This window comes from Anomalospiza imberbis, chromosome 5, assembly GCF_031753505.1.
Source record: "Anomalospiza imberbis isolate Cuckoo-Finch-1a 21T00152 chromosome 5, ASM3175350v1, whole genome shotgun sequence".
Lineage (NCBI taxonomy): Eukaryota > Metazoa > Chordata > Aves > Passeriformes > Viduidae > Anomalospiza > Anomalospiza imberbis.
In genome coordinates this window covers 45331577-45359064 of record NC_089685.1, presented here as the reverse complement: position 1 = coordinate 45359064, position 27488 = coordinate 45331577, and the positions used below count along the sequence as shown (strand labels likewise).

Below are 27488 nucleotides of genomic sequence, written 5' to 3'. Positions count from 1 at the left end.
AAAACAACATTTCATATGCTTTAATTTAAACATAAATAGTACGTTAAGCCTTCAACTTCTTTTGTTTGCTTTACCGCTTGAACGCAACCTCTCTTCCAAAATTAGAGATTGAATTTCTTGCACAAGCAAATGACTTGATGTCTTCATAAGATACATTTACTGTCTATATTCTACACAGACAGAAAAAAATACTGAGTTAATAAAACAAACCCTTTAAGATGACCTCCTGACCTTATTGACACTCACTAACCCCTTCCTTTAACATGATTGAGTCAGTAAGGCCAAATTCCATTCAAAATCATCCTGAAAATAAAATTGGGTTATTTATGTCAGAAAGCATTTCTCTCATCAGAAACTTGACTTCCCTAATTTTTGTATTTATTATATATATTGGTATGAGCACCAAAATATTTTGCAAAGGTGAAAAAGTATTTTTATTATATGAGAGAGTATGTCAGAGCAGAGTTCAGCCAGGTAATCTGTAGAGAAAAATCTTAAAGGTAAATTGTTGACAATCACATAATCACAGACTGGTTTGACTTGGAAGGACCTTAAAACTCATCTTGTTTCAAACCCATGCCATGGGCAGGGACACCTTCCACTACACCAGGTTGCTCAGAACTCCAAAGATTACCTGAATTGAGAGTAGTTGACCTGCTGAATATTTGCTTAAGTAAATATGGATCTAATAAAACCTGCCACATCGAGTTCTTTCTCTGGAGCTGCTGCTTGAGTCTTTTATTAAAGTAACCCAGTTTATAACAGATCTTCTGGAAAGTGCAATTTCTTTTGCTCTCTGCTTGCAGATTCGTTATCCTGCCTCTTATTAAAAATATTAACAGATGTTCACTAATACTGAAATACTAACACAGTTATACTATATAGTGTAATTAATATAGCATAAAAACCAGTAAAATAAAATCACACTATTACCAAAAATGTAATCTTTTCAAACACCCTTTTTGTTACATATTTCTAAAATATCCAGGTATTTCTATTGTATAGACATTTCTAAGAAGAAGAAAAAAATACTACATCATTACTAGTTGCATTTATAGAATTGTAATTCATACTCAGATTTGATTTCCCCCCTATACTCCTGGAGGTGTACACACTAATTCAGGAGTTGAAAAAAAATCTCATTTCCAAATTCCAAGTTAATTATTTAGAAATTACTTCTGAAAAGTCAGTTTATTTTTAGAAAGTAATCACGTACCTTTCCCCCAAAATAATTAAAGACTTAATCACTGCATTCTTTATAAACTTTACATGAAATGATCGCTTCTCTGGAGAAGTGGGTGTTTTTATATCGTCTGTTGCTGCCTGTTGGGATTTAATTTTCTCTTTAAAGCAGGCTGAAACCTGTTCTTTGTGGTTACAAACAGGTCTTGCACAAGCCTTGAGCACCACCTGAAATGGATGGCAAACACGCACTTTCCTGGCAGCTGCAGCTCAGTGTGACACAAGGTCAGCTCCCAGCCCTGGCTCGCCTCACTAAGCCCCTGTGTCCTCACCACCCAATTGTCTTACACCAGATTTGTCCTCTCAAAGGACTCAGGCAATACTTAAGCAGACTTACACATTCACAGTTCTGAAATCCTGTGCCCAAGAAATGGTGAACATTTCTTTAGCAACTGCTGCCTATGAACTCAAAGCCTGTAACACACAGAGGCTCAAAGGTAACATGTCAAGGAATTTAGCAATAGACTGGCATCAAGTAAGATTCCCGTGGAAAGAATTGCTGTGTCACTCCCCAGGACAGACTTGTCAGCAGATACTTGGTCTGTGCTAAGTCCTGATTACCTCTGCCCTCTGAGGTGGCTTCCAGCCAGTTCAGTTTTTTCAGCAGAATCCCATGCCCTCAATGAAAAGCCCTACTTAGCCTGGCAGGGGCTTCTTTCCTGAAAGGAACTTGACTTTGTCAAGGGACTTCCCACTTCCTCTTATCCAAGAGCTTAGCAATGTGAAAAAATAGTTCCTACATGAATTTCAGACTTGCTGAGCTGGTGAAGAGCTTGGGGTGGGTTCATAAGTGATGAAGGGTTTCTGAGTACAAGTACAGCTCAAGAAAAACAATGAGACATGGATTCTGTGTAAGAGGATTATTAATCTCAGAAGTCTGTTAACACAAAGTCTATGGTTCATATGTCACTCCTATTGAGATAATTATCCTCTCAGGAACAGCACAGGAATAACCTGGGATAAAAGGCTCAGATGCAGAAGGCTCAGTGGTTTTGGCTGAAGAGAAGAGGGATCAGTCTGGGCTGAAAGCTCTACATTCAAGTTCAGATGTGTTTCTACTCCTACAGTGCAAGCCTGAGTGTTTCTGGCTTCCATTCAGTATAATCTATGGCAGTTAACAGATGAAAGTAGGAGCAGGAGTAACAAGACTGGAACAAAGAAAGGGGGAAGAGCAAAAGAAAACTAGACACATAGAACATCTCTAACTTCAAAATTGCATGACCTTAAGTATTCTGCTGTGCATTCAGAGATCTAACTTCAAATAATTATTTTAGCTGAAAAAAGATCTTGTAACATTCTGTACATAAAACTTTCAGTAACTTGCATGTTTAATCTTGGAAGCAAAATCAGGCCTGTGCTGAACACAAGGAATTTCTAGAAGTAACTTTGAGTTATCTTTCAAGCTGGCCAACTTATCACAGTTTATAATGGGAGGCCTCAAACTGCCATGTCCTAAGTCAGAATGCTTTGATGCAGTTAGGGAGGCAATTAAGTAAAGATTACAGAATTGTTCTTTGCATATAAACTGCCTGGATGACCACTGACCCATAGGCAAGCCCTCAGCAGAGCAGCAGACTGCCAAATATGGCAATATCACAATTTGAGACTAAAATAAGATTTGAATTTTTAAATTGCTCAATCTCTTCCTTGAAAAACTGCATTTCATGCCCTGTGTCTTCAAGCAAGATACAACATTCATTTGCTACATACAGCTGCTATTAATCTTAGTTTCGTATTATCAGTAAAGAACATATGAGAAAAATGGGGGTACTTTGCATGTTTCTAACAGGTTGAATAGAACTTCCAAAGCTTCAGAGTTACAAAGTCTGTTCCTGCAATAGTTTATGCACATAGAGAGCTTGAAGTGCTCAAGTAATGCTGGTCTCTGACAGGTTGCAAGTAGCCACACAGGTTTGCCAGGGTCAGGACTATCAGGTATGTGTAATCTAGGACTCAGCCATTAGACAGACACTCAAAGGCATTCAATAAGCTCATATTTTCTAACTTGCAAACTCATTTCACCATTAGATATTCACACCTCATGTGGTCTTGTTAGCACATACTTCAGGCTATCACTATTAGCAACTAATAAAATAAATATAGTAAGAAAAATATAGCCTCATATGAATAACTTGCATGACTTTCACACAGCAAAGGTGACTGTTATTGACTGGTGCAAAAAGTATACATTAAGCTAGCTAGATATTTTTAATAAGCCTTAATAAGCCTTGTATTTATCCTTCTGCTGTATAGAACACACATCCTAAGGTACAAAGAAGAATTCAGCCCAGCCTCTGCATTTTTTGTGCATGGGTATGTTTTGATGGAAGCCAGAAAAAGTAGAAGGTAGAGTGGGGAGCTAAGAAGGGGCAGGAATAACTTTTCATTTTATAAAAGGCCTGGACAGGGCAGCAGCAGATTTCCTTGGTTGTTTTTTAAAACCAGGGTGGCTGGGACTTTATGGATAGTGTTCAGGGCACAGCAGAGAGGCTGAACTCCTGAAGATTCTAGTGAAACTGCTGTAAGGTTGGCTACTGGCTAGTGACACAAGTGTTCCTGTGTGCCTCCAACATGACAGTGCTGTTGGGATCCAGAAGCAATCTGCAGAGGAAAGACATCCAATCCTTAGCGGGTACAGCATGATGTGAGGAAAGTGAGACTGTCACTCCTCCGACAGCAGAGAGAGTCGTTCCTCCTGACAATCTGCAGGGGAAAGATATCCAATCCTTAGCGGGTACAACATGATGTGAGGGAAGTGAGACTGTCACTCCTCCGACAGCAGAGAGAGTCGTTCCTCCTGACAATGTCAGGAACAACTTGGAGGGTAAGGTACAGGACAGTTTTCTGCTACTGTTCCCCATGGGATAAATAACTCTAATAACTGCATTTACAGGGCTAACATGTGACTGCAAACTTCATTCTCTCCAAGAAAAAGAGCTATCAGATTTAACAAGGGAAGAGGTGCTTAAATCCTGAGATTGTATTTCCCTGTTTTCTATTGCTTTATGAAAGAACAAGATATTTTACTAGCAAAATGCTACATCAACTTCGAATTTCTCTCCTCTATCCAATTCAGCAGAAGGGCCTTCCACAGAAAATACACATCTATATTGGTGTCATGGGAAACAAATGTGTGACTGTAAGTTGCATTGTCTTAGGTAGGAAACGCAAGATGTGGCTGGGGGTGTGTAATCTATTGCCATTTGTTAGAGGTGGGGCAGTTATCTTCTGTTAATTAGATCACCTGTTAAAACCAGGTAGAGCAGTTTTCTTTATCTATTCCACAACCAATCTTCACTCCAGAAAATGTCTTCTGTTAATGGGCCATTGAGTGTCACTGCATGACTGATAAAAATTACATCATCCCATTGTGAGATGCTCTGTGATATTCACATTCTCTGGACAGAGACACATAATTCTGTCTCTCAGGAGAAACACAGAGAGAAGTAGAGAAAACAATCTTTATCTCTACTCCTTTGTTTCCCCCATGTGGAATGTGGTATGGGGATTGTTTACCTGAAGTGATTGCTGGATTGGATTCTGGTGAAGGTTGTTTGGGTTCAATGACCAATCGGATCCAGCTGTGGCTCGGACTCTCAGCAGAGAGTCACGAGTTTGTAGTTAGGTAAGTAAGAAGTAAGTATGTAGAAGAGTATAGTATCTCTTTAAATAGTATATTAATGCAATATAGTATAGTTTTAATAAAGCTGTCCTTTAGCCTTCTGGAGCCAGACATCATCATTTCTTCCCCTTGGGGGTCGCCTGATTTCTGATAATGCTCCACCCAGGGAGAAGAGCCAAAATATTCCTGCCTGGATATAATCTGATATTTGGAACACCAGAAACAGCCTTTTCCACTAGATTCCCAGAGAAGCAGCTTTCTTTTCCACTAGATTCCCAGAAGAAGACTGGGCCCATCTACACCACCACTGGACCTTCAGAAGGAAACTCCACCCTTCTACAGGATCACTGCTCCAACAGAACCACACCTGACACTGCAAGAGGACTGCAGCCACCATTGAATGAGACTGCTACCAACACCCTGACCAACAGAGTGTCAGGTTGTATTCTGACTCTGTCAGTGTTTTATATTACTGCATTTTTATATTATTTTTATTTTTTCCCTAATAAAGAACTGCTATTCCTACTCCTATATCTTTGCCTGAGAGCTCCTTAATTTCAATATTATAATAATTCAGAGGGAGGAGGTTTACATTCTCCATTTCAAGGGATGCTCCTGCCTTCCTTAGCAGACACCTGTCTTTTCAAACCAAGACATGCATTCAGCAGGTGAGTGATTGTTAACTTACTGGTGTCAAAAGCTGGCAAGAAAGTGAAATTGGCAACGTGGGCTAAATGTATGCCATTGCAGAGAATGGACTTGCAGTATTTGATAACTTTTCTTTCTTATTATGCTGTACCAAGAAGCCCGACTCTCAAATGCTGTCAACTCACGTTTGAAGTCTTCTGACCCTTTTGCTTCTCCCCACCACCACTTACAAGGCCTGCGAACTTTCAATTTGGGCTTCAGAGAGAAGAATAGTCAGCCTAAGCCTTTTATTTTTAGCAACTAAGGAGAGGCTAAAGAAATATTATAAACAAAAAATGTTGAACAAATTGTTTGCAGGAGAACTGAGAAGGTGGTGGTATTGCTCTCCAATGGTGGCATAGAAAATCATAAAGTTCTGAGGAAATTTTGGCCATTGTTGGAATCTGCTGCGGACAACCACCACCAGCTGCAGGAGGATGTGGAATCCAATCTCTGCATCCCAAGCTGGGTTATTCCCTGAGATCATCAATTCCTGATTTTCACAAGAGGTGCTAATGCTCAGGAAGAGGTGACAGATCTTGGTAGAGACTTCAGCAGACACCTTAGGTTGGGTTTTGTCCCCACAGAGACACGGGAACAGGAAAGCTAGAAGGAAGCAGCAGCTCATCTATGACATCAGTGGCGTAGCCAGGAGAGACCTGCCTGCAGTGACAGATCTATGGAACACAGTGAGAAGGAAGGATAGCGAAGAAGGTGTCCAGAAAGCCTGACCAGAAACAGTCATTACATGTCAGGGATGCAGAACTATGTGAGTTGCCCGGGATGCTGGCTGATGTCCGGGATGCAGGATGGGTTTCCCAGGAAGCAAGATGGATTGTCAGAGATGGAGGATGGGTTTCCCAGGGTGCTGGACTGATGTCAGGGATGCAGGATGGGTTTCCCAGGGTGCTGGCTGATGTCAGAGATGCAGGATGGGTTGCCCGAGATGACGGTCGGTGGCAGATCCGCCCCGTGGGCGTGTCCGGGCTGGTCCCGGCCCTGCCGGTCCCGCCCGGCGGCCGCAGCAGCAGGAAGCGGCGGAGCGCGGCCGGGCAGCGTCGGTGGGAGCGATCGCGGTGTCCCGGGGAGGGGCCGGCGCCGACGCCCGGTAAACGTCCCAAGGGGGAAGTGGCCGGGGCAGCGGGACCAGGAAGGCTCCCGGTTATTGCCGTGCCGGGAGCACCGGGTGCCGCCTCCGCGGCGGCCTGACATGAGCTCATCGGCGGCGGCGGCAGCATGGCCTGTGCCCGGAGGGACGGGGAGGCGGACAGCGAGCCCGACCGCTCCCTGCGGCACATGTTGCGGGCGATAGCGGAGGAGCGGAGCCGCGCCGGCCTCCGGCACGACATCAGCGGCCTCGGTGAGTCGGGCGGGGCGGGCGGGGAGCGGCCCCAGAGCCCGGAGCCCCCGGCGGGAGCGGCAGCCCCGGCGCGGCACCGCGCCCGCTTCGTTGTCAACAACGGCACCTGTTGTGTTCCATGGGCACGGCTCCCCTGCCTTCCCCAGGCGGCTCTCTGGCTCATCCCCTGCTCCATTGTCTGAAATACTCTTGGAGAAAAATGGTCAGGCAGCACCGCGCACATCAGCCCCTATTGTATTTTTAAGTGTAAACTACGCATCGTGTGTTTTGGGATGGAAACAACGGATTTTTAGTGCCTCTTGCCCGCTCTTGTGCGCCTCTCAGACGCTCTCTAGAGATTCTGAGCCTAACACCTCCCTTCTCTGTTTAAATTACTTCACTGTGCTTGCCACGGTCTAGTAAGCACAGGATATTGTGGCTCTTGCAGGTCAGTTATTTTTTTTAACCGTGGAGGATTTCTTAAGCTTTCTGTCTTGTTTATTTTCATCTCGGTTGATGCAAATTTCACACAACAAGTCTTTATTTAGCTTTTGGCAAAGCTTATGCAGTGCAAAACAGAAGTTTCAGGTTGAAATTCGGTCGACTGTAGGCAACAGAATGGTATGGCAGCTCATTAACCAAAATTGTTCACATCAGGAAGCTCTTCTGACCAGACTAATGAATAGAAATTACTCATTTTTATATGCAGCAGTAGAGATCATGGAAATTGTTCTTCACATCCAAAATTTCTGTCTACCTTATTCAAAGATTTTGTATGGCCAGGACTGGGCCTGTGTTCTAAGGGGGTGAATATCCAGAAGTTCTTGCAGGGGCAGTGCTTCAAATGATGAAAACTGATATACAACGCTTGTTTCTTTTGTGGTGCCTCTATTAATGACTCCTCCCTCCTCAGCTTGTTTATAAGGCCCCAAAAGTCTCATCCATTTTGAGTCTTTGTTAAAAGCTCAGAATAAGTTTTTATTCAGGTTTTATAGGCTGTGAGGTTTGGATGAACATGGGGAATCTCTGGTTCTCTGCCTTTATGTATCAGTTTGGCTGCCAGTGCTTGCTGTGGTCTCCCTGGGAAGGAATGGGCTCTCTATTCTTTCCTTTTGCTTGCCACAGAGTGAAATCTTGTATGAACAAAGAGAATTCTTGGTTCTTTATGCCTTTTTCTGATAGAATTGGCTCTCTGGGATGTAATGTAGTGTTGAAATGTTACAGGGCCTAATAAAGTAGTAAAATGTTGTGGCAAAAAATTGTAAACAAAACGGGGAAAAGTCCACAAAATTTAAATGCCTATGAGATTTCATTCATTGGAAAGCTTCTGTCAGGTCCTGTTTGGCCATCTTGTGTTTGAATGTGCGATAAAGACTGCCAGGAAGAGAAATATCACCATCTCTTTCTTTTGCTGAAATTAGGAAAGGGAAAAACTGTGGTAGCTGGTAAGACCATGCAGATACTTCTTCTCTGCTTGTGTTTGAGCACACATCCACAATAGCCCATCATGGGAAGTCCTGCTGAGTGACTTTGGGATAGTCACACAAGGAATAGGACAGTGTACCTCTTTTCGACCAGGTGAAGATTTGAATGGTAAATTTCAGGAGAGCTGCTTAGCTAGTGCCACTGAGGGACTGCTTGTGGCTCTGGAGACTTGCCCCGTAAGTCTGTCCCTGTGTGGAGATGTGCATTTTGCAGTGTGTTCCCTGATCTTCAACACTGTCATTCCCAGCTAATGAGAGCTCTTTCCTCTATGCTGTGATTTGTTGCCAGGTTCGTAAATTATTTAAATCCCTCCTTTAGGAAAAACACTGAGCTTTTGGAGTGGTGCTTGTAGAAACTGTAGATGAACCCAAGGTATGATTCTGTGGCTTAAATTTATGCCTGTCTGTGCTGCAATAATGAATGCTGTTGCAAGGCAGGCAACACAGTTGGAATAGCCTGGGCTGTTCTAGAGTATGCTGGGCTCTGGCAGCACAGCAAATGTAAAGGATTTTCCTCAAGTTCAGAAGTCATGAAAATAGTCACAGTCCTGTCTGGGTTCAGGTTGTTAACACAAAGATTTTGTCTTCCTTTTGTGCCTGGGTGGGATTTTGGGACCTGCACAATCACAGCTGGTTTTATATTCGTGGTGGGATTTCTTGTAGTGGCCATATCCTTCTGAGCTGTATCAGCAGGTAAAACCTGTTGTTTTTCAGTTCCCTTCAAATCAGCTGGCAAAGACTCCAACAGTGGCTTTTCCCTGAGTACTGCTGGTCCCCTAACTATGAAATGGGACTCAGTGGTCATAACTTGGCCATCCTCTCTCCTCTTGTGTATTTCCTAGAAGTGAGCCCAAGGAGGAAGAAATTGTTGTTTTTGCTGATGCTGAGGTTTGATGAGAGAAATTGCTTTGTTTCAAGAATGTCACATAAGCATTTGGACAGGCTTTGTTCAAAAATGTAAATCCCCTTGTGTGGTGGGATTTTCTGTAATGTCCTTTTTGTGTAATGTACAAAATGTAGCACTTCAAAATAATGACTCATGTCATCATTTACCAAGCTGGGAAGTGTGAGGTCTCTCCGAGAATTCTTGGCCGTGTCACCCAGTTGGACAGCTCTGGTGTTGCGCATTAATGCCCCTCTGAAATGCTGTTGGTTGCAACATTTCTGTGGAAAAATATTTCTCCTCCTGAGGGAATGACATGTGCTGTGTGTCTCCTCAGCCAGGCTGCCTGTAAGGCTCTGAAGTTATCTTTTGGCCAAATCCCTGAACTGGGGAGTGTTTTATTTTTGGTGGTTCATGATACTACTGTGTAACATTTTCAGATACTTAATTTCTTTGTCCTTCTGTCATTCAGTGACAATTTGCCCTGCTTTTAGAGTAGTAGAGTGGATTTGGGTGGAGCGTGACTTTATTTGTGCAGGAATTTAGAATGAGTAAGAAAAAATAAGTAGGTAGATCCGAACAATCCCTTCAACTGTGGCTAGTCTGTAATGGGGACATGTAATGGGTGAAAAATTGAGAAGTCATAAAGATTCTGAAAAGAAGGTGACTGCCCTGTGGAGTGCAGCACATGGGGCTTTAACAAGCAGCTGAAAACTGAGGTGTGCAGCAGGAACCTGTTCCAGGTGCCAGCAGAGAGACTCTTACCTGTCAGGAAGAGTTTCTTGTGCTCGCTTTCCTGGTGGTCCTGGGGGTGTTCTGGGACTTGAACAGCTGTTGAGGAGAGGAGGGTGTACTTGGCACAGGGGCAACAGAAGCAGCAATGCTCAGCCAGAGGGTTGCCTGGACTTGTTTGTGTGGCAGTGGCTGCAAACAAACCTCAGGGCTCATCATGTGAGAAAAGACCATGTGTGATTCATGGGCCACACTGCCTTGACGAGTAAGACCTGGAAAGAATTCTTTAGCCTTTCTGACAGAAGGGAAGTGGCACACAGTAAGTGCTGGTCACTGTGATGGAAGCACAATGTGGGTAAAGGGATAAAGAAGAGGGGAAGAAAGTCTTTGGAAAGAGAAAGAGGTTAAAATGAAAAATTAAAAGGAGAATTCATTTGGATTTGAAAGTACAAGATTCAGGCCTTACCTTTTTCATAGTGTAGTAACTTTTAATTAAATTATAATATTCAAGAAGGATATAATTGTGTCTGTAACTTTGAAGAAAGTATATCCACAGAGTAGGTGGAAGTGTCTGCAGAGAATTTACTGCAGCACAGAACTGATTTGACAGGAGTCACTTTCCAGCAGACACAAAACATTCTTCATTCATGGTTCTTGGAGTTAGTTCAGGGAGTTGTGGAGTCAAAGGTGAGAAACGACAAAAGCTGTAAAGCTTTCTCTTCTTTTGATCTGTCAATAACAAGAAGGTATGAAAATCACATCTATCCTAACAAAACTTGAGGCATGTATACAACCAAATTCACCAATGAGTTTTATTTAGAACAATTTGATTTCAGTTTAAAAAGACACTTTTTATTACTTTTACCTTATTATTTACACAATTTCTTTTACCCTATTTATAAAGTGTTTTGCAGCTAATGAATATGAAATGTTTACTAAAAAATGTGTAGTCAAATACTGAGGAGAAAAAAAAGATACTAATGTAAGAAACTTAAAAATAGTAAAATAAAAAAGTGTTTATAGAGTAGCTTCCTAATCAGTCAAAACCAAAAATACCTCCCCACAACATTCCAGCCAGGAGGAATCTGTATTTCTTTTCAGGAAGAGTTCTAGAAAGTGCACATACAATGCAAGATCAGAACAAATTATTTAAATTAGAGTTTAAGGAGATACTTTGAAATAAAAATTATTTAACCAGTTTACCATTAGATAAATACCCTGAGGTATTGAACCTCGGATTTGTAGCTGGATAAAGATGAGCAAATAGCAAAGATATTCCAGTATGAAAGATAGATAGAGATAGATGATTTTAAAACTGCTTTTTTTTTTTTTTCTGGCATTGAAAAATGTCTGGAAGACATTTCTGCAATCAGATACATGCAGACATTTGATGTGTATGAGCGCTTGGATGGGGTGGTGTGGGAGAAACCACAGGTGGAGCAAACTCTTAGATCCAGTGGCTTTGCACAGGGGATGGGAATGCACTTCTGCTTGTCCAAGGGTTTTGTGTCCTGGGATCCCATCCTGTCACTTCTACAGTCAAGTTTAGGAGTGTCCCTGTAGGATCAGACCATGGAGAATAGCAATCTGGGGCTAAACTCTAGGGCTGCAGCTCTCTGGGGTTAATGCCTTTTTCTGTGAGGGTTTTTGTGGTTTTTTTTTTTTTTTTTTTTTTTTTTTTTTTTTTTTTTTGTTTTTGTTTTTTTTTGTTTGGTTTTGTTTAAAGGTGATTAATTTAAAATTCAGCTTTTGATTGTTCCTTAGAACCTTGTTCATGCTGTTGTCACTAATGGCCTGTCAGGCTTTCCCTCACTCACTGGTGTATTCAGGGATTTGCTGTGTGGCTGTTGAAGGTTAGCTTCTGTCTGCATTGTGACAGATATTCCATGCCACATGGATAATATAGCAGACTCTCTTTTATTAGAGCTTTCATATCTTTTTTTAACAGTTGGGTTATTAGTTGGTTCTTTCATTTTAATAGAGATGAAACCTCATGGGATTTTTCATGTCCTGATTGGGAGTGTACATGCTCAAATTATCAAAATAAGACTGGAGATGCTGAAGTAGAAAGGCAAGATTTTTTTAAAAACTAGGAAAAAATCCAACACCACCACCCAAAAAAAAAAAAGCCCACAAAATACCTTCCAGAACATTGTTGCCTTACTAAAATGAGCAGTTAAGCTTCTAAGGTGTGGCATGCTGCCGTTCATTTTTGGATGCTAACAGAAGTTGCTGGATTCCCCCTCCCTTTTTTTTTTATTTTTAAGTTTTTTTTTTTTTATTTTATTATTAGTGGCCCTCTGGGCAGAATTATGAATCCATAAGACTGATAATGGGAACAGTCACAGTATTTGTGAACATTTGGGATGTAATGTAGTGTTGAAATGTTACAGGGCCTCATAACCCATCTCTTATTTATATAATACTGTAGCTCTAGTAACCTTAGCTGCTTAGTTTTGTTGTCCTAGTAGTGTGCTCTAAATCTTTAGTAAGTTGTAAATCCATTTGGAAGTCTTGAGTTCTGTTTTGGAATTTAAGATGGATGGGAAGTTTGTCTTAGGGATTAGGACACATCTTACCTATAAGGTTCAGGATGGATCTTTTAAAGATTTAACATTCTGTCTGTTTGGATTCTTTCCAAGGAACGAAAACTGGAATTTCCTGAAGAATTAAGTGTGTTGGTCTCCCCTCTCAGTGTTAGTGTTCAGCGTGCTGATTAACAGCATCTTGTTTCATCCTCCTTGATCAACAGAAAAAGCTCAGAGGATGCAGGCTTTTCAATAGCTGAAGTACACAGTGTCTTATGTCCAGCTGCATTTCTGGAAAACTAAAACCCTGCAGTTAAATAGTTAGGGATGATTGTTGCATCTACTTATCCTTGTAAACTGACTCGGTAGGATCAGGTAGCAGCTCACTGATGTTTTAAGTATTACCTGGAAGTGAACAATAAGGTAGAAAGTCTGCACAAGATCAATTCATGGTGCCAGAAGCCCACTGAATTATGAAGCTGCTTTTTACAGAGAGCTTTCAAAAGTATGTGAAACAAGCTGGTTTTGGTCTTTCTGCAGTCCCTTGGGCTAAGCAGGATGAATTTCAGGGAATCAAGGTTGCTCTCTTTTGGGGTGTGTGGTTGTAAAGAGGGTTTGGATTACCTTTCTCTATGCAGGAAATAAAATGCAGTCAGGATACAGGAACAGCAATGAGTATCATGCTGCTGCTGTTGTGGAGTTGTGGTCACCTGGGCACACTGCAGCACTAGTACTGTTGGCTGAAGTTAATCAGATGCAGCAACAGTCCTAAGTAATTTTTTCCCCGAATTCTTACTGTTTAAGGCACAAATTGTATGTGTGAAGATTTACAGGGTTTTCTGCAATTTCAAGGCTTTAAAACTGAATTTTTTGTCATTTTGGTTTGGCTGGTCTCTAGTATAGTGTGCTAGTATTATGCAGAAATTGAACCTTGAAAACAGTAATATTCTTTATCTTCTTACTGTGGTGGTTCCCTAGATGTATTTCCTTAGGGGCCACAAGTTAAGTCCCTTTAGGTGAATGTAGTATTTTGCACCCAGGTAATGTGTTGTGATGTGAAGAGCAGTTCATTTTGGAGCCATATCTGTCCTGCCCCAGCAGTGAGGAAACAGCTACTGGTGCTGGTATTGAGGCTGCATTTGGTGTTTCAGAATATTTTTTTAGCATAATTCTCTTTCTTATCTCAGAAGGCAGAGCAAATGTCAGGCAATCATCAGTCCTTCACATTTGAAGAATTCTGGGTTGTTTCCAGGTACAACAGTGTGGTGGATGTGCAGAGTTGCATTTGAGTTGGCCTGATCTGTTGAACTTTGTCATGTTTCCCTCTGGAAAATGACATCATTGGACTTTTTGTTCCTCCTTTTTAGGCAAGATGTGCTCAGTGAGTCAGGCTGCTGTTTGTGTTGAAAATCTTTATGGCTCAATAGTGACCCAGGTTTTCATAAGCTCCCATGTGAAGGCCCCATGTCAGGAATTGCCCTGTCACCATACCCAGAGTGATTTCAAGTGTCAGGAATATTGTGTAAGGTGTTGCTCCCATTTTATCAATCTGTTGGTACTGCATCGTGTCAGGTCTTCTGTAGGAATATGGGTGAACACTTAGGTGGGGTTTCCTTTGAGCACATGGAGGTGGAAGATAGATTACTTCTGATTAGTTGTGTCTGGAAGTAACATAGGTTGTTTTAGCTTCAAACTCTGTTTGCATGTCTGAGCTGCCAAGCTTGGATAAAATACAGAATTGTATTGGGACTTCTTGGTCCTACCTTGCAGGACTTGGTGTGATAAGCAGGAACTTGAGAAATGGATTTAAATGCCAGTGAAGCTTTAGCTGTCTTTGCACTATGAAGAGCTTGATTTTATTGCCCAGAGATGCCGAAACACCATCAAAATGAGGGAAGTGTTTTGAAATGGATTTATAACATTCTGCTAAGAGCTGTGAAGGATTTCACTGGAAATTTATTCCTCTGTGTTGTTGGAGAGCAGATACAGGAGATGTTGAATGTCTAGCAGTGCTACATTTCCAATAAGGGATTTGTTTACTTACCTGCCTTAAAAGACCCTGAGAGGTGAGTTTCAAATTTCCATAAAACTCAGTGTTTTGTAATATATAGTAATAAAATAATAATACACAGGGTGTTCAGTATAAGTGAAATAATCTGTCTTGAGGAGATGAGTTTATTGCCTCAGGGGGGTCACTCCTGCTTAGTGATTGCCTGATCTCATCCTTTCAGAAGGAAAGCAGCAAGTTCATGGCAGTGCAACTTGGAGATAAAGGTCTGTAAACTCAGGTGTCTTTCTGAATAATGATGATCCAGCTTTTTATATACTTTGTAGGAATGTTGAAGTACCTTGTTTGTTTGTAATGAGTAGTTTAATTCTGCCTAAATAATGAAGGTCTGAACAGATGATCCTCATTTTTCATAACAAGTGTGACTAAACTCTACTCAAAGCATCGTTTGAATTGTTAGTAGTCCATATTTTACATTATTAAAGGGGAAATTATTTCATCCTCTTTGATCTTTGAAATTAAAAGCATAGATTACGTTATGCTGAATTCTTTGACTTTTCAGATTCTTTCTGGATTGTTCTTCATCAGTGGCTTTTTTTATTTTCTTTCAGTTAACAAAGGAACAACAATATAAATGTTTGCATTAGGTGCTTTAAGAATGACCAGAATAGAATTATGAGATTTTTCACTTTCTTCTGTTTAACAACTGTCAGTCTAACGCATTTGGTGATAGGTATCTAAGTGGTCATATGTGTGTGTATATTTAATATGATGTATTAATCCTGTGACACAACGGAAGTATTTTTAAAAGGAAGAATGATCCTTTTGCACTTGTTCTACACTTGAGTAGCATCCAGTTGCTCCTAGAAGCCAATAGGGAAAATGTGCTTCTGAGTCTCAAATGGAAAAGTGGAAAGGCAGGCAAAGTGTGAGATCCCAAGTACTCTGCCACTTTTACAATCTTGCTGTCTTGAATTAATTTCTAAAGTGACATTTATAGGTATCTTCAAAATAAAGAGACTAAAAATTTAGACTTGCTGTGTAGAAGCTCACTCTGATATTTTGCTCTGAGGCTGCTGTAGCTGGTGCCAGCAGAGTTGCACTAGTGAACTAGAGTAGGCTAGTGTCCTGGAAACTGTGCTGTCTTCTGTTCCTTCCTGTGACATGGCCAGGAGCACCACCTTGCCTGTAAATAACATAAATTCTGCTTTATTAACAAGAAATGTAAACACAGAGTTGTCTGTGATTTTTTGCAGCAAAACTTGAATTCTGAGTTCCTTTCCAATTTGAATTATTTTCTACAACTGCCAGAAATGAAGAAAACTCCAGGTTCGAACTTTTTAGCCTATATTGTTCTGAATGGGTCAAAAGGGGAAAATGAAGTGTAGACGTGTCTTTCCTCTGTCTCCTTTCCTGGTAAGAAACTTTGAAGGGAATCACAAATATTTCTTCAGCAAAATGGTGTGAAGAATGCAGCAAGTAAAAATGTAATGCTTACCTTGTACTTGCTTGTCATTATCTATGAAACCTGAGGTTGAGGGCATTTCCTAAAATTTACAGAGAACAAAAGGATAGGGAGAAATTGGGATTACTGTGGCTGTATCTAAAGCCTTGGTGTGTCTCTTCAAATGCAGGATCTATGCTTCAGTGCTGTAATGATTGAATAGAAGAATATTAAGATTTATATTCTTTACTTCTAAACTAGTAGTTGCAACATCAAAAGGCAGTAAACTGTGTAATCAAAATCTCAGGGGAAGATGTTTGTAAGCCCAGTGGTGGGCAAAGGCAGTAAAAGACATTGCCTTGTGGTGCTTGTGCTGAGGAATTCTCTGAGGAAGACTTTTCTCACATGCTCCCACTTGAGACCTTGTAACTGTCATGAGATAGAAGAAGTGATTTCTCAGTAGATAAAGGTTGTGACTTTCTCTGATTGTTTATAAACCATTTTTGTAACTCCTTTTAGCCTGGAGACAGTGCCTGTTGAGGGTGATGTGGTGGGTGGGAGAGACCCAGGGAGGGGAAGAAGGGCAGAAGAAGCAGAGCTGAAGTGCTGAACAATAGACATGTTGCAGGATGGAGGCAAAAAGCTTCAAAGTCTCTTAACTCTTTAGCCCAGGATTCTGTTCCCTTGGCCAGGTTGCTGTAATACACCCATGTACAAAGCCTTCCAGGTCTGTAGGGATTTGTAGCTGTGCAAGTCTCCCCTTTGGATGAGAAAGTGGAGCAGTGATGCTGGTTACCAATGGAAAGGGATGGCATGTTTTCAGTAGCTAAAATATTAATTGAAGACTAAACCTCTGTTTATGAAATAGACAGCAGCTTTGTAGTAGTTGCTCTCCCCTAAGGAGTAGGGTGCTGGCTTTAGGGCAGTTTTTCGAGTTCTGTCTGACTGAAGGTAGTATGTCACATCTGTTAATAAAATTCCCTATCCTCTCCCTGTCCCTTTCCGTCTCCCTCCCTTCCCCTCTTCTCTCCCAATAATGACCATTTCCACAGGGAGCCAGTTTTTTTCTTGTTTCCAGTTGTTTGGTTGTGGGCTAAATGAAATTCTTGTGCCTTACTTGGGACTGTCAAGAACTATCCCTCTCCTCACATGTATGGGGTGCCTGCAGCATGAAAAACCTGGAGTGCTGATGAGGGGATCAATGGTCTCCAACCCTGCAGTGCCTGCAGGACAGCCTGGGCATGCTTCCTTGACAATGTGATGGTTTCTCAGGAAAGTGATCAGCTGTTACGGGAAACATTTTTCTTCCATGCACAACTGTGGTTTGTTTAAAGAGATGGCCTGCATTTGCCGTAAGAGGAGATTTCACTGGGATGTAGGTGAGTGGGCAGGCAGTTCACTTTTATTTCTATCTAAACAGCAGTATTTGTTGTCTTAGAAACCTGCATTAACAGTAATTTCAATGCTGAAGGGAATGCTGCCTTGCTACTGTGCTCCCTCTGAAGCCCCCTGGCTTTGCCTGCCCGGCAGAGGCACAGTCAGCAGTGGGGGACACTCCCCTATCTCTCGTGGCAGATTCGGGGAGCGGCTAAGAGCGCTTCGCTGTGGAGGAGAGGTGGCATCCAAGAAGGTAATGAGGGAGTTGACTCACAGCAGGGGAAAGTCTCAGGTTTTATGTAAGCTCCAAGGAGCTCCGAGTTCCATGTCCCTGCGGCAGAAAGTGTCCACATGGCTTTCGTAATTACCTTAAGTATTGGGGCGGAGACAAGGGGGAAGGATGCCTGAAGCAGGGACCAAAAATAAAAAGGTGAGCTGGACAGGAACAAACGCAGATCCAAACCAATATGGTTAATCCAACGTTCTCCCTTTATTGTTTACAGACAGTAGCTTTTATACACTTCTAGATAGTTTACAATCGTGAGCACACTCTCATTGGCAAGCAAGCATTCTTTGTTCTTGTCTTAAGGTGGCTGAAGTTTCACACCGCAGACCTATACTAATTCACACCTAGATAGCTCAGTACATTGTGTTATACCTTAACATAATTTCTGACTGCGCCACAAACTTATTCTTAACTGCGCCACAGGCTCCAAGGCCTCACCAGTGCCCACATCTGAGGACGAGGCTGGGGTAGCTCAACCTTCACTCTAAACATATAAATCACGCACATCCAGATCGTGACCCATTTCTCTCAGAAATTGCTCTACGGATGCCCACCGCCCAATGGGGGAATTCGGGGGAGTGGAAGGCAGAAGGACAGACAGAAACACAAGCCAATGGAGGGAGGGACCCCTGGCCTTTGTCCACTCACTCGGTACCCAAGGTGGAAGATTTTGGGAGAGTGGGATTAGGAGCTGCGTGATGGACAAGGCACTGGGGAGGGGTGGGAGAGCTCAGGGTGGAACCATTGGGAGAAAATGGAGGGTGAAGGGGCAAACCATTACAGAACTGTTACAAAGATATAAAAACACCATACAACACTGCCTAATTAGATGAAATATCCAGTCTGTTGCCACAGACACTCAGTTTGTTGGACAACCCAACCCTAGCAACCCTAAGTGGGATTTTTAAAGGGCTTTTTTTTTTTTTTTTTTTTTTTTTTTTTTTTTTTTTAGAAATACATTCTTCTTTAGGTTGGTTTTCTTATGTGTGCATATCAGGCTGGGCACCCAGATAAGAGATGGCAGTGTCAAACAAATTTTTTTTTAAATCTTGGCTGCAAGATAGGTGAAAGTATTGGTTGTCAGCTTCTAAAAGTGAGTGGGTTTGTGGTGTAGAAGGTAAGTGAGAATTATGGCTTCCACTGTGAAGTTGCCAAGTCCTCACTCAGAAAGATGCTGCTGATGTTTCTAACCAGAAAAGAAACTGAATTTGGAAAATACCAGTCTGTGACAGTAAGTATGGATAGGAAATAATTCTGCTTCTCTGCCATCTGGTGTTGTGATAACTGCTCCTTCCTTCTGCCTTGACAGCAAGTTGCTAACTAGCAGCCTGGGGGAGGTACATACATGAAATTATCAGTAATAACCACAGTCTTGGTAGTTTTGTAAGGCTGGAATACTTCTAAAATACAATTTGCTGGTTTTACCTGATCAACCACAGTAGTCTCTCAAGGCTTTGACAGTGGTATTTATTAAGTGTGAAAATAGGGACCTATATTTACAGATCTAAATTTACAGAAGCAGCAGTCTTTGATCAGAGGGATTGCTTTGGCAGAGAATAAAAATAGCATGTATTTTAGCAGTGAAAACACATGTTTATGCTGTTATATACAAGTTTCTGCACTCCAGCAGGGCCAGCATGCTTTCTAAGTTGCCAAGTAACTTTTCCAGGTTGGATCTAGGTCTTGGTAAGTTTGAGACTGTTGCTGGGTAATGCTGAAAGCAGCAGTAGGAAATGTGTAACCATTTGTCCCTCTTTCACTGGATTTAAAGTGTCTGCATCCAGTAGAGTTGCCTCTGTTGAAGGAGAATATGTACATCTGTACTAAATCACCAATTAGGGCAGCTCTCAAACACAGCAGCTTTTCTGCGGTAGTTTCTTATGAAAGGCATAACAAGGTGATTCCTCTGGTGCTTCCCTAATGAGTAAATAAAATCTGTGGAAGTGATGCTGCAGTCCTTTGGGAATTGCACATAGTTTGAGAGTTTGGTGCCGTTTCCAGGGAACTGAACTACCACATGCTTTGAGAGGCTGAAGTACAGCAAAGGAGCTGACAACTGTTGGATGAAAATGGATTTATTATTTCTGTCCACTGCAGTTCAGTTGCAGATAACCATATCCTTTCAGTTGTGTTGACCCTTGCTAGGATTAATACTAAAAGTAAACTGCCAGATGCCTGTAAAGTCCTGTCTTGGTGTTTCATACTGACCTGTCATATTTGATGATTTTTCTCTAAATTTATCTTCTAGGGTTACTCTTGTTGGAAGATATTTCTCATGTTATTATGGTTCCATTTGAATTCTACTTTTTCTAAGTGGAGATCTGTAGAAGGTGCACAGTAGTTTATACTTTTAAATTATCCAGGCATTGATTCAATGTTGAGTGTTAACTGAAATGATGGTTTCCTCAGCATATGATGTAATAGTAAAGAAGAGACCTGCAGGAAGATGTATGAACTTTAGGAGAACATTTTACAAATCTTTTTTCTAGAGGAGATTGTGTTTGTCTTCTCAGCAATGGTGCTATGAGGCAATTTTCTGCAGTGGAAGAAGTGCAGGTGAAAATGGAAATGGAGAATTGAAACAAATGTGGATAAAAGAAATTAATCTCTCTCCCACCTTCCACTTCTGAGTAACACAGAAACCATCCCAAGGAGAATAAAGCAGAAAACTGCAATGCCCAGAGTCCAAACAGCGAGACTTCTTGATGCTTTTGTGCAAGTGAACACTTCTTTTCCTTCAGTATTCTCACTCCTTTCATGAAATGAAGTGACAAATAAGCAGTACTGTTTTTTTTTCCAGGATGTGAGGAATCAAAGGGTCCAAATTTGAAGAAGCTCTGAAACCCCAGCCAAACTTTGCGGCCAGTGTTTAACCTCAGTCATGTTCAGTTATACTTTTTCTCTCTCACTTTTAGTGGACTTTCAAAATACCACAGAAAAATTTGTGTGTCCTTTGCATTTTGGTGGCCAGCATCAAGTACTGTAATATATGACACTGCATGGCTGTTGTGTAAACCTTAGCATGAGTTGCAGGATCAGGTGCGTTGTTTTCTTCAAGTGTCTTCAATTTAAATAATACATGAACTTGTGCTGGACTTCCACAAGGTCATTCTATGCTCCTCTGCATGAGAAAAAACAAAGGGAAGACAAGCATCTTAAATTTAATCAAAGTGGCAGATTATATGTGAAGTTCAGAAAGTGGAATTAAAAGTGTTCCAGAAACTGAAGTTTTCTGAAGTGACCACAAGTACTTTAGAAAGCAGTTGATGATGTAGATATGTTATTGATATCTAGAATGGTGAGATGAGTACTGGGCAGAAAATCTTAGTTTGGTAAGAAAATAGGAAGAGAAAAACCCCAAAACCAAAATAAAACCCCAAAGCTGAAAGAGAATGCTTGTTAACTCTGGTAGTTGAACCATGGTGTACCTTCTCTCATAAGGTAACAGCTCTCTGTGGGAATTGTTCTACTGGCCTTTAGCTGGTTTCTATATAAGGAGGTGCTCAATTGCCATAGAAAAAGTAATTAACAGAACCCCTTTGTGTTGTGTATTGTTCTGCTTTCGTTGTGCATTGCAGATGTGCCTAAAGCCACATTCAAGTTTACTTCTGTGAATCCCTTCTCTCTTGGGTGAAATTCAGTAAAACAGAAAATAGCAGAAAAGAGTTCTTTGGATTCAGAAACAGCTGTACAAGATCTTAAGGGCAAGTGAGGCAACGGAGAAACTTGTTGTGTTGGTCAATTGCTCTTCAGTGTCAAGGTTTTTTTCTCAGGTGGATGGAATTGTTTCCACTGCTGATGCAGTGGGTTTTTATACATTTAGTCTTGGAAAATTAAAGGACACTGAATATTGAGCTTTCCTGCGTAAGGCAGTGGTGATAAAGGTGTATTAAAAATGAAGAGCTCTGGGATGAATTTTCTTAATGCAAAGCTGTGCAGTTTCACACATGGTTGTGAAACTGGTTTAAAGTGTTGCCTGCAGATGCTCTAATGTACCCTCCTCTGGGCCTGGTAATGTGTCCACTTGTGCACAAGCACATGTGAAATCTGCACTTTTGTTCTACCTGTGCATAAGGGTTCTTCCTTTTAGTTGTGCTACAGCTCTGCAATGAGGTATGAAGAGCAGGGAAAAAGATGAAATAGTTTTGTGGAAAGGCATGTTTGCACCCCAAAACTTGTTGCTTTAGAAGCTCTGCCCCTGGGTTTAACTGATTAGCAAATATCATCTTCACAGAGCAAGTTGATATTGCCTAGTTTGGGAGATGTAATTGTTCCTGTATTCAGTGCAGTCAAAAGTGCAGAAAATTTTGTGGCATTTGCTCATTTTTAATATTGTAGACTTGAAAATATTCAGAGAAGGGCAGTAGAGGTGCTATGGGGATGACTTTTTTACAGGGGATACTTATCTAGTAGGGTAGGACTTGTCAGCTTGGCAAATGGATGCTTCAGGTCCTGTGTGATACAAGATACTTGTGAAGTAGATGGTGTGTATACTGTGTGTAGGCAGCAATTGCTCACTATGCCTTTCTGTGAATAAAACCATTGCTTAAAGTTGGAAATTGGTAGGAAAGAAAACCCCTGCTGGCAATGAAGAGAGATGGGGAAGACTGATTCGGTGATCACAATCCGAATTTGCTGTGGACTACCAATGCTTATATACTTTTTTAGGAAGATTAGTAATGTTTACTACATTGATTAGGTTAAAATCGCATACACAAACTTGTGCATATTACAACATCTCTTGCTTGCAGAGTTTATTGAAATTTTCTGTTCTGGTAAACCAGTCTGATTGAATCTTCTTTTAATCCTCAAAGTTCTGTTTGCTCTTGCCAAGGCATCCTGTTATCAAACATCTTATGCTAACCAGGTCCAAAGTCCATCATCTGCCTTGTGTCCCAGTATCTCAACAAACCCCCAAGTCCCTAAAAACTCCCAAACCAAACAAAACCAGCTCCTATATGATAACAGCTGTGGGTTTCATGATCACAAACAATTGAAGGTTGTGAAAGTCTAGGTGTGTCCAAGGAGATGATGAACAGGTGACTAGAATGGCCATCCAGCAGGAGCTGCCACATTCGCTGGTCTCTGGCACAGAAACACTGGGGGCTGTGAGGGTACTGAGGAGAAAGGTAATGCGCTCCTGCATCATCCTCTGCTCCTTCCTGTCCATCTCCAGGGCCGGCTGTTCAAGGCACAATACTGAAGTAAACAACCTTTGGGCTTGACTCACTGTTCTTACATGATGGGTCTGTATTCCTTGGAATTAAAAGGAAAGTATTCTTCAAGGGATTTCCTCATCAGGAATGCCCAGTAGTAGTGTTTCTCTATGAGGTGTAATACAGAGAGAATTTGAAATATTTCTTGTTTGATTTTGTCAGGCAGGGCTGCTAAGTGACTTACTAAAACCAAAAGAGTTGGTGATGGGGGCAGACAACCCTCTTCTGGTGGTTTTTTGACTTGAATGTCATGTCTTCTGTACAACCTGGATAATTTATGAATGCTTCTTTTTGAATTCAGTGTCTAAATATGTCAAAGAATGCCTTCAAAATGGGTGGGTACTATGGTTAGCGCTGTCTGACTCTGCTGTCCCTGTTTTATCTCCTTCTGATTAGACTCTCTTTCTCTGATGATTTAAGTTTGCAGAAATGTTGTGCCTCATGCCTCTTGCACCTCCCCCCTCCCCAACTCCCCTTTGTTGCTGAGGAAGTAATTAAACTTTTGGGCCCTAAAATAAATGTTGAAAAAGACCCTTCAGGTGATGAGTTTTTAAGCCCTACTCTCTGTGCTTTGCCCTCCACTTTGTGTTCTCCAGCTGGGGAGCCTTGCAAGACCAGAAGCTCTTTTGGCTGCTTTTTTATTCCTTAGGGCCTTTCCTAGGTGAGCTAGAGCCACCTCTTACACCTTTTTTTATCTCAAAGTACTGTATTTTCTTTTGAAAACCAGCTGAGACCTTCCTTTTCCTAAACTTTTTCTGCAAATTGTAGAATTGGTAGTTGTGTTTGAGGATTCTCTTCAGCCTGAGCCCTCCTCTCCCCATTCCAAAAGTCTATAAGTGCTACTGGGGCCAAGTTAAGTCCTTAAATACATGAGACATGCATTAAGTGTTTGTAACTTTGACTGGCAGTGCTGTCTGTGCTCTTAGGCACAGCAGTAATGACCAGTACCAAAAAGGACTGCATGGTGTTATATTCATTAATCTAGCTGTGGTCTGGCTTTAATTCTGGGTAGATGCATAGAGAAGAGGCAGTTTCTGTCAGGAGGGGGAGTGGTTAAAACAGTAGGAGCTGCAGGAAAAGGGAGGGAAACAGACTGTAGGTTTCAGAGATTGGTGTAGGATAGCAAGGCCAATTTCGTTGAGTTTGGTAAAAGCATGATTTAAATGAAAAAAGCAAAGTAACTCAAAAGACACCACCAGATGGATTAGATCTAGGAAATACTTCTCTAGTGATACTTCTCTAGTGATAAATTTTTAAATAGGATAATTATAGTAATCTCTTAAAAAACATGCTTTAGAAGTCAGGACAATATGTAGTTGCCCCTAGTAAGAGTTATGTATATTTAGATGCCTGGACCATATGGACTTTTACACAAAATCAGCAGGTGGTGGAATAAATGTACTGCCACTTTTTGGTACAAAGTTCGGACTTTTTGCAAAAGTTTGCAGAGATCAGTCCTTTGTCTCTATTGGATAGGTCATTACAGATACTGTTAATAAAGCAGAAGTAACTGACAGATCAACAATCTAAAGGTCTGCTCTGTTCTGCTGTCCTCAGTCAAATGCGAGCAGCTTTGTGGAGGAGCCTTGCTCTGATCTCTAGGCACTGACTGTGTCTGCATTCTTCCTCTTGCTAGCCAGGGGCTAATTAGAAGGTGGAAAACCCCAAAAGGCATTATAGAAATACCACAATTATGTTTATTAGGAAGTCTGTGCAACGTGTTAGATTGGCACCAGCTATCCTTACCTTTAATTATTTGATTTTGGTAGTTCAGTTCAACAGCCAAACTTCTTGCTAAACAGGGCAGATTTACACAAACCCCGGGTGCAGTGCTTGAGTACAGGAAGGCAACCAGGGAACTCTGCTGTTCCTACATCCTTCCTGTGGCTGTTTTGGGAAGGGGATTGGAGGCAATAAGTTTGTGTGGCTGTTGAGCTGCTGGAGAGCAGTGCCTTGGCAGTTCTCCTACAGGAGCTGCAGTGGAGTCGCTTGTCATACTTGGGTGGCCATGCTGGTTGTTGCCATGCCCCAGTCGCTTCCAAGGGCTTTTCCAAAGGCTTGGAGCAAGAGCCAGCAATGTCTTTGTAGCAGACAGGATATGCTGGGGGATGGCAGCTTAGGGAGATTTGTGTGGTAAAATACCATGTGGCCCTGCCTGAAAGGGGAAAGTAATGCTGCTTGAACAAATCACAGAATCACACAGAATCACAGAATAATGAGGTTGGAAGAGACCTCTAAGATCATCAAGTCCAACCTATGCTCTAACACCTCAACTAGACTATAGCACCAATGCCATGTCCAGTCTTTTTTTAAACACATCCAGAGATGGTGATTCCACCACCTCCCTGGGAAGACAATTCCAGTACTTTATTATTCTTATGGTGAAATTTTTTTTCCTAATATCCAATCTGTACCTTCCTTGACGTAGCTTGAGACTGTGTCCTCTTGTTCTGTCAGTGCTGCCTGGTGGAAGAGACCGACCCCCAGCTGTCTACAACTTCCCTTCAGGAAGTTGTAGAGAGCAATAAGGTCACCTCTGACCCTCCTCTTCTCCAGGCTAAACAACCCCAGTTCCTTCAAACGTTCCTCATAGGGCTTGTGTTCCAATCTCTCATCAGCTTTATTTTCTGCACCTGTGGGATAGTGCCAGTGGCATGAAGGTGGAGGTGGGCATCACCAGTGTCTGACACAGGGAAAGGGAGGACACCTGTCAAGTCCTTGCCTTGGCTTATGGCTGGCAAGGAAGGACAAGATTATGGGCATTTGGGCTCCTGGGTTCTTTGGGTTTGTTTTATCCCATGGATTCTGTGTTTTGTAAAGTGGAGCTTGGGTTTCCCCTGTGCCCTGTGCCAGAGATGTTGAGCAGGTGTTCCATGGTCATGCCTCTGTTTCTTGCCATTTATGGGGATCTGTTGTCTGTGAGACTTCCCTTGCCCGGGTGGGCATGGTTGGAGGTGACCAGGGGTTCAGAAGGCATTGGGGTTGTTCTGGTGAGAGATGTGTGTTCTTGGGAGCCTTTGCAGGGGCCTGGGAAGCAGAAACTTCTGCAAGAAGAGGCCATGTGGAAGGGGCCAGCTAGTGACCTCGGGGTTCTGTGCCTGGGACCTGAGGCCATGGCAGTGGCCAGTATCACTTACATGGGAAGCCCATGTGGAAGCAGCATTTCCCAAAAGTCTTTGCTCCATAGCACATTGTCGTTGGGGCTGGTGAAGATGAAGAGAGCTATCCTGAGGTGACCTCTCCCAGGGGGTGTTCACCCCCCCAGGATGAAACAGCCCCATGGGTGGAGGAAACGCCTTATGCAGAGCCTGTTCAATGTTGCTTTGGTCTAGATTTATTATATGTGGGAATTTAATGGATTTAAGTTTACCTTCTCTTTGCTGTATATCTGATAAAAGACATTTATCAGCCCAAAGTCAGGCCAGATAAATCTTTTCAGTCATACTGGAGGGGAGGTGGCAGCACATGTGCTGAAGGCAGAGCAGAACTTTTCCAGGTGCCTCTTGGGAAGGAGCTGGGAGAAGCAAGTGGTGGGACCAAGCCCAGCCTGGATTTGAAGGGACGTGCCTGTAAAAATGAGTCTTGAGAAGATCTGGTCCTACTGGTGGCAATTCAGCCCCTGTCACATTGAACAGCACTTTCTGGGGCATCCCCTGAGTGTCAGGGTGTTACCAAGGGGCAGTTTTGGGAAGCACACTGGGCCCTGGCTGGGGGCAGTAGGAGTGGAGAACTGGCTGCTGGAGGAGGAAAGGAATCACGGGAGAGCAAAGAGCAGCAATTGGGGACTGTTCCAGCAAGCTCAGGGGGTTCCCATGGCTCTTTTGGACTTTTTTCCAGAGCACTGGGATGTTTCCCCCATCGGAGGCTCTGCCAGGTGCTGGGAGGAGCCAGTGATAGAGCCAAAGAAGCTGTCAGTGGCATCATATAGCACTATCATTCCTGTCTAATGAAGCAGAACACTGGCCTATCTGTGATGGCAGGTGGGGGCCTGGATCTGAAATGAGGTGCTTGTTCAGTTCCTGGCCAGTGGAGCTTTGGGAGGCTGGAGGGACCTGGCAGGGCTTCTTATCTTGGGAAGAAGGAGATGGGGGTAGGTGGAGGTTGTGTTTATGTTGAAAATGACTTGAAGGCTGAAGAAAAGACAATCGATACCTGTTTTTGTTGATGGTGTTTCTTCTTTTTCAGTCAGTTTGGGTTTTTTTCTGCTGCTGGGTGGAACAGCATCAGAAACGCTTTAGGGTTTTCAATGTCTTCTTCTCTGTAGTAGTGCTTTCAGCTACTCACCTTTCTGTTCATCTTAATGGGCTTCTTCAGTCTCTGAAGCTGGAGAGGAAAGAGAGAAGCATCTCATTTTCCCAGACTCAAGTGGAGGAAGGGAGGCTGAGACCTTCCTCAGTTTAGCTAGGACAAGGGGGAGAACTTCTTCCATTCTAGTTATCTCCAGACCATTTGATTGGATCCCACCAAAAAATTGGTGAGATGGCACAGGCGCTATGAGACTTCCTGAATTTGTAACTGCACAGCTGGGGAGCCTGGTGTGCAGGTGCAAATTTCCTTGAAATCAGTCCTTGCCTCCCTGCAGCCAGGTTCCACACCCTTCTATTGATTTCTTGGCTCATCTCCAGTTGTTTTCTGGATAA

General features: G+C 42.3%; 1 protein-coding gene across 4 annotated transcripts in view; it reads left to right on the top strand.

Annotated features, from left to right (window-relative positions):
• Positions 1–6609: 6609 nt before the first annotated feature.
• KIAA0930 (KIAA0930 ortholog) overlaps positions 6610–27488 on the top strand; it is a 73934-nt gene continuing 53055 nt past the window's right edge. For 3 of the 4 annotated variants that reach the window (XR_010999174.1, XR_010999173.1, XM_068190442.1), the window contains exon 1: positions 6614–6911. Coding sequence is in view for 2 of the 4 variants with exons in the window: in XM_068190442.1 (XP_068046543.1) it covers positions 6788–6911 (124 nt within the window). In the remaining 2 variants the exon portion in view is untranslated. Of the gene's footprint in view, positions 6912–27488 lie in introns of all 4 variants that reach the window. The other variant, XM_068190444.1, reaches the window with a different exon arrangement.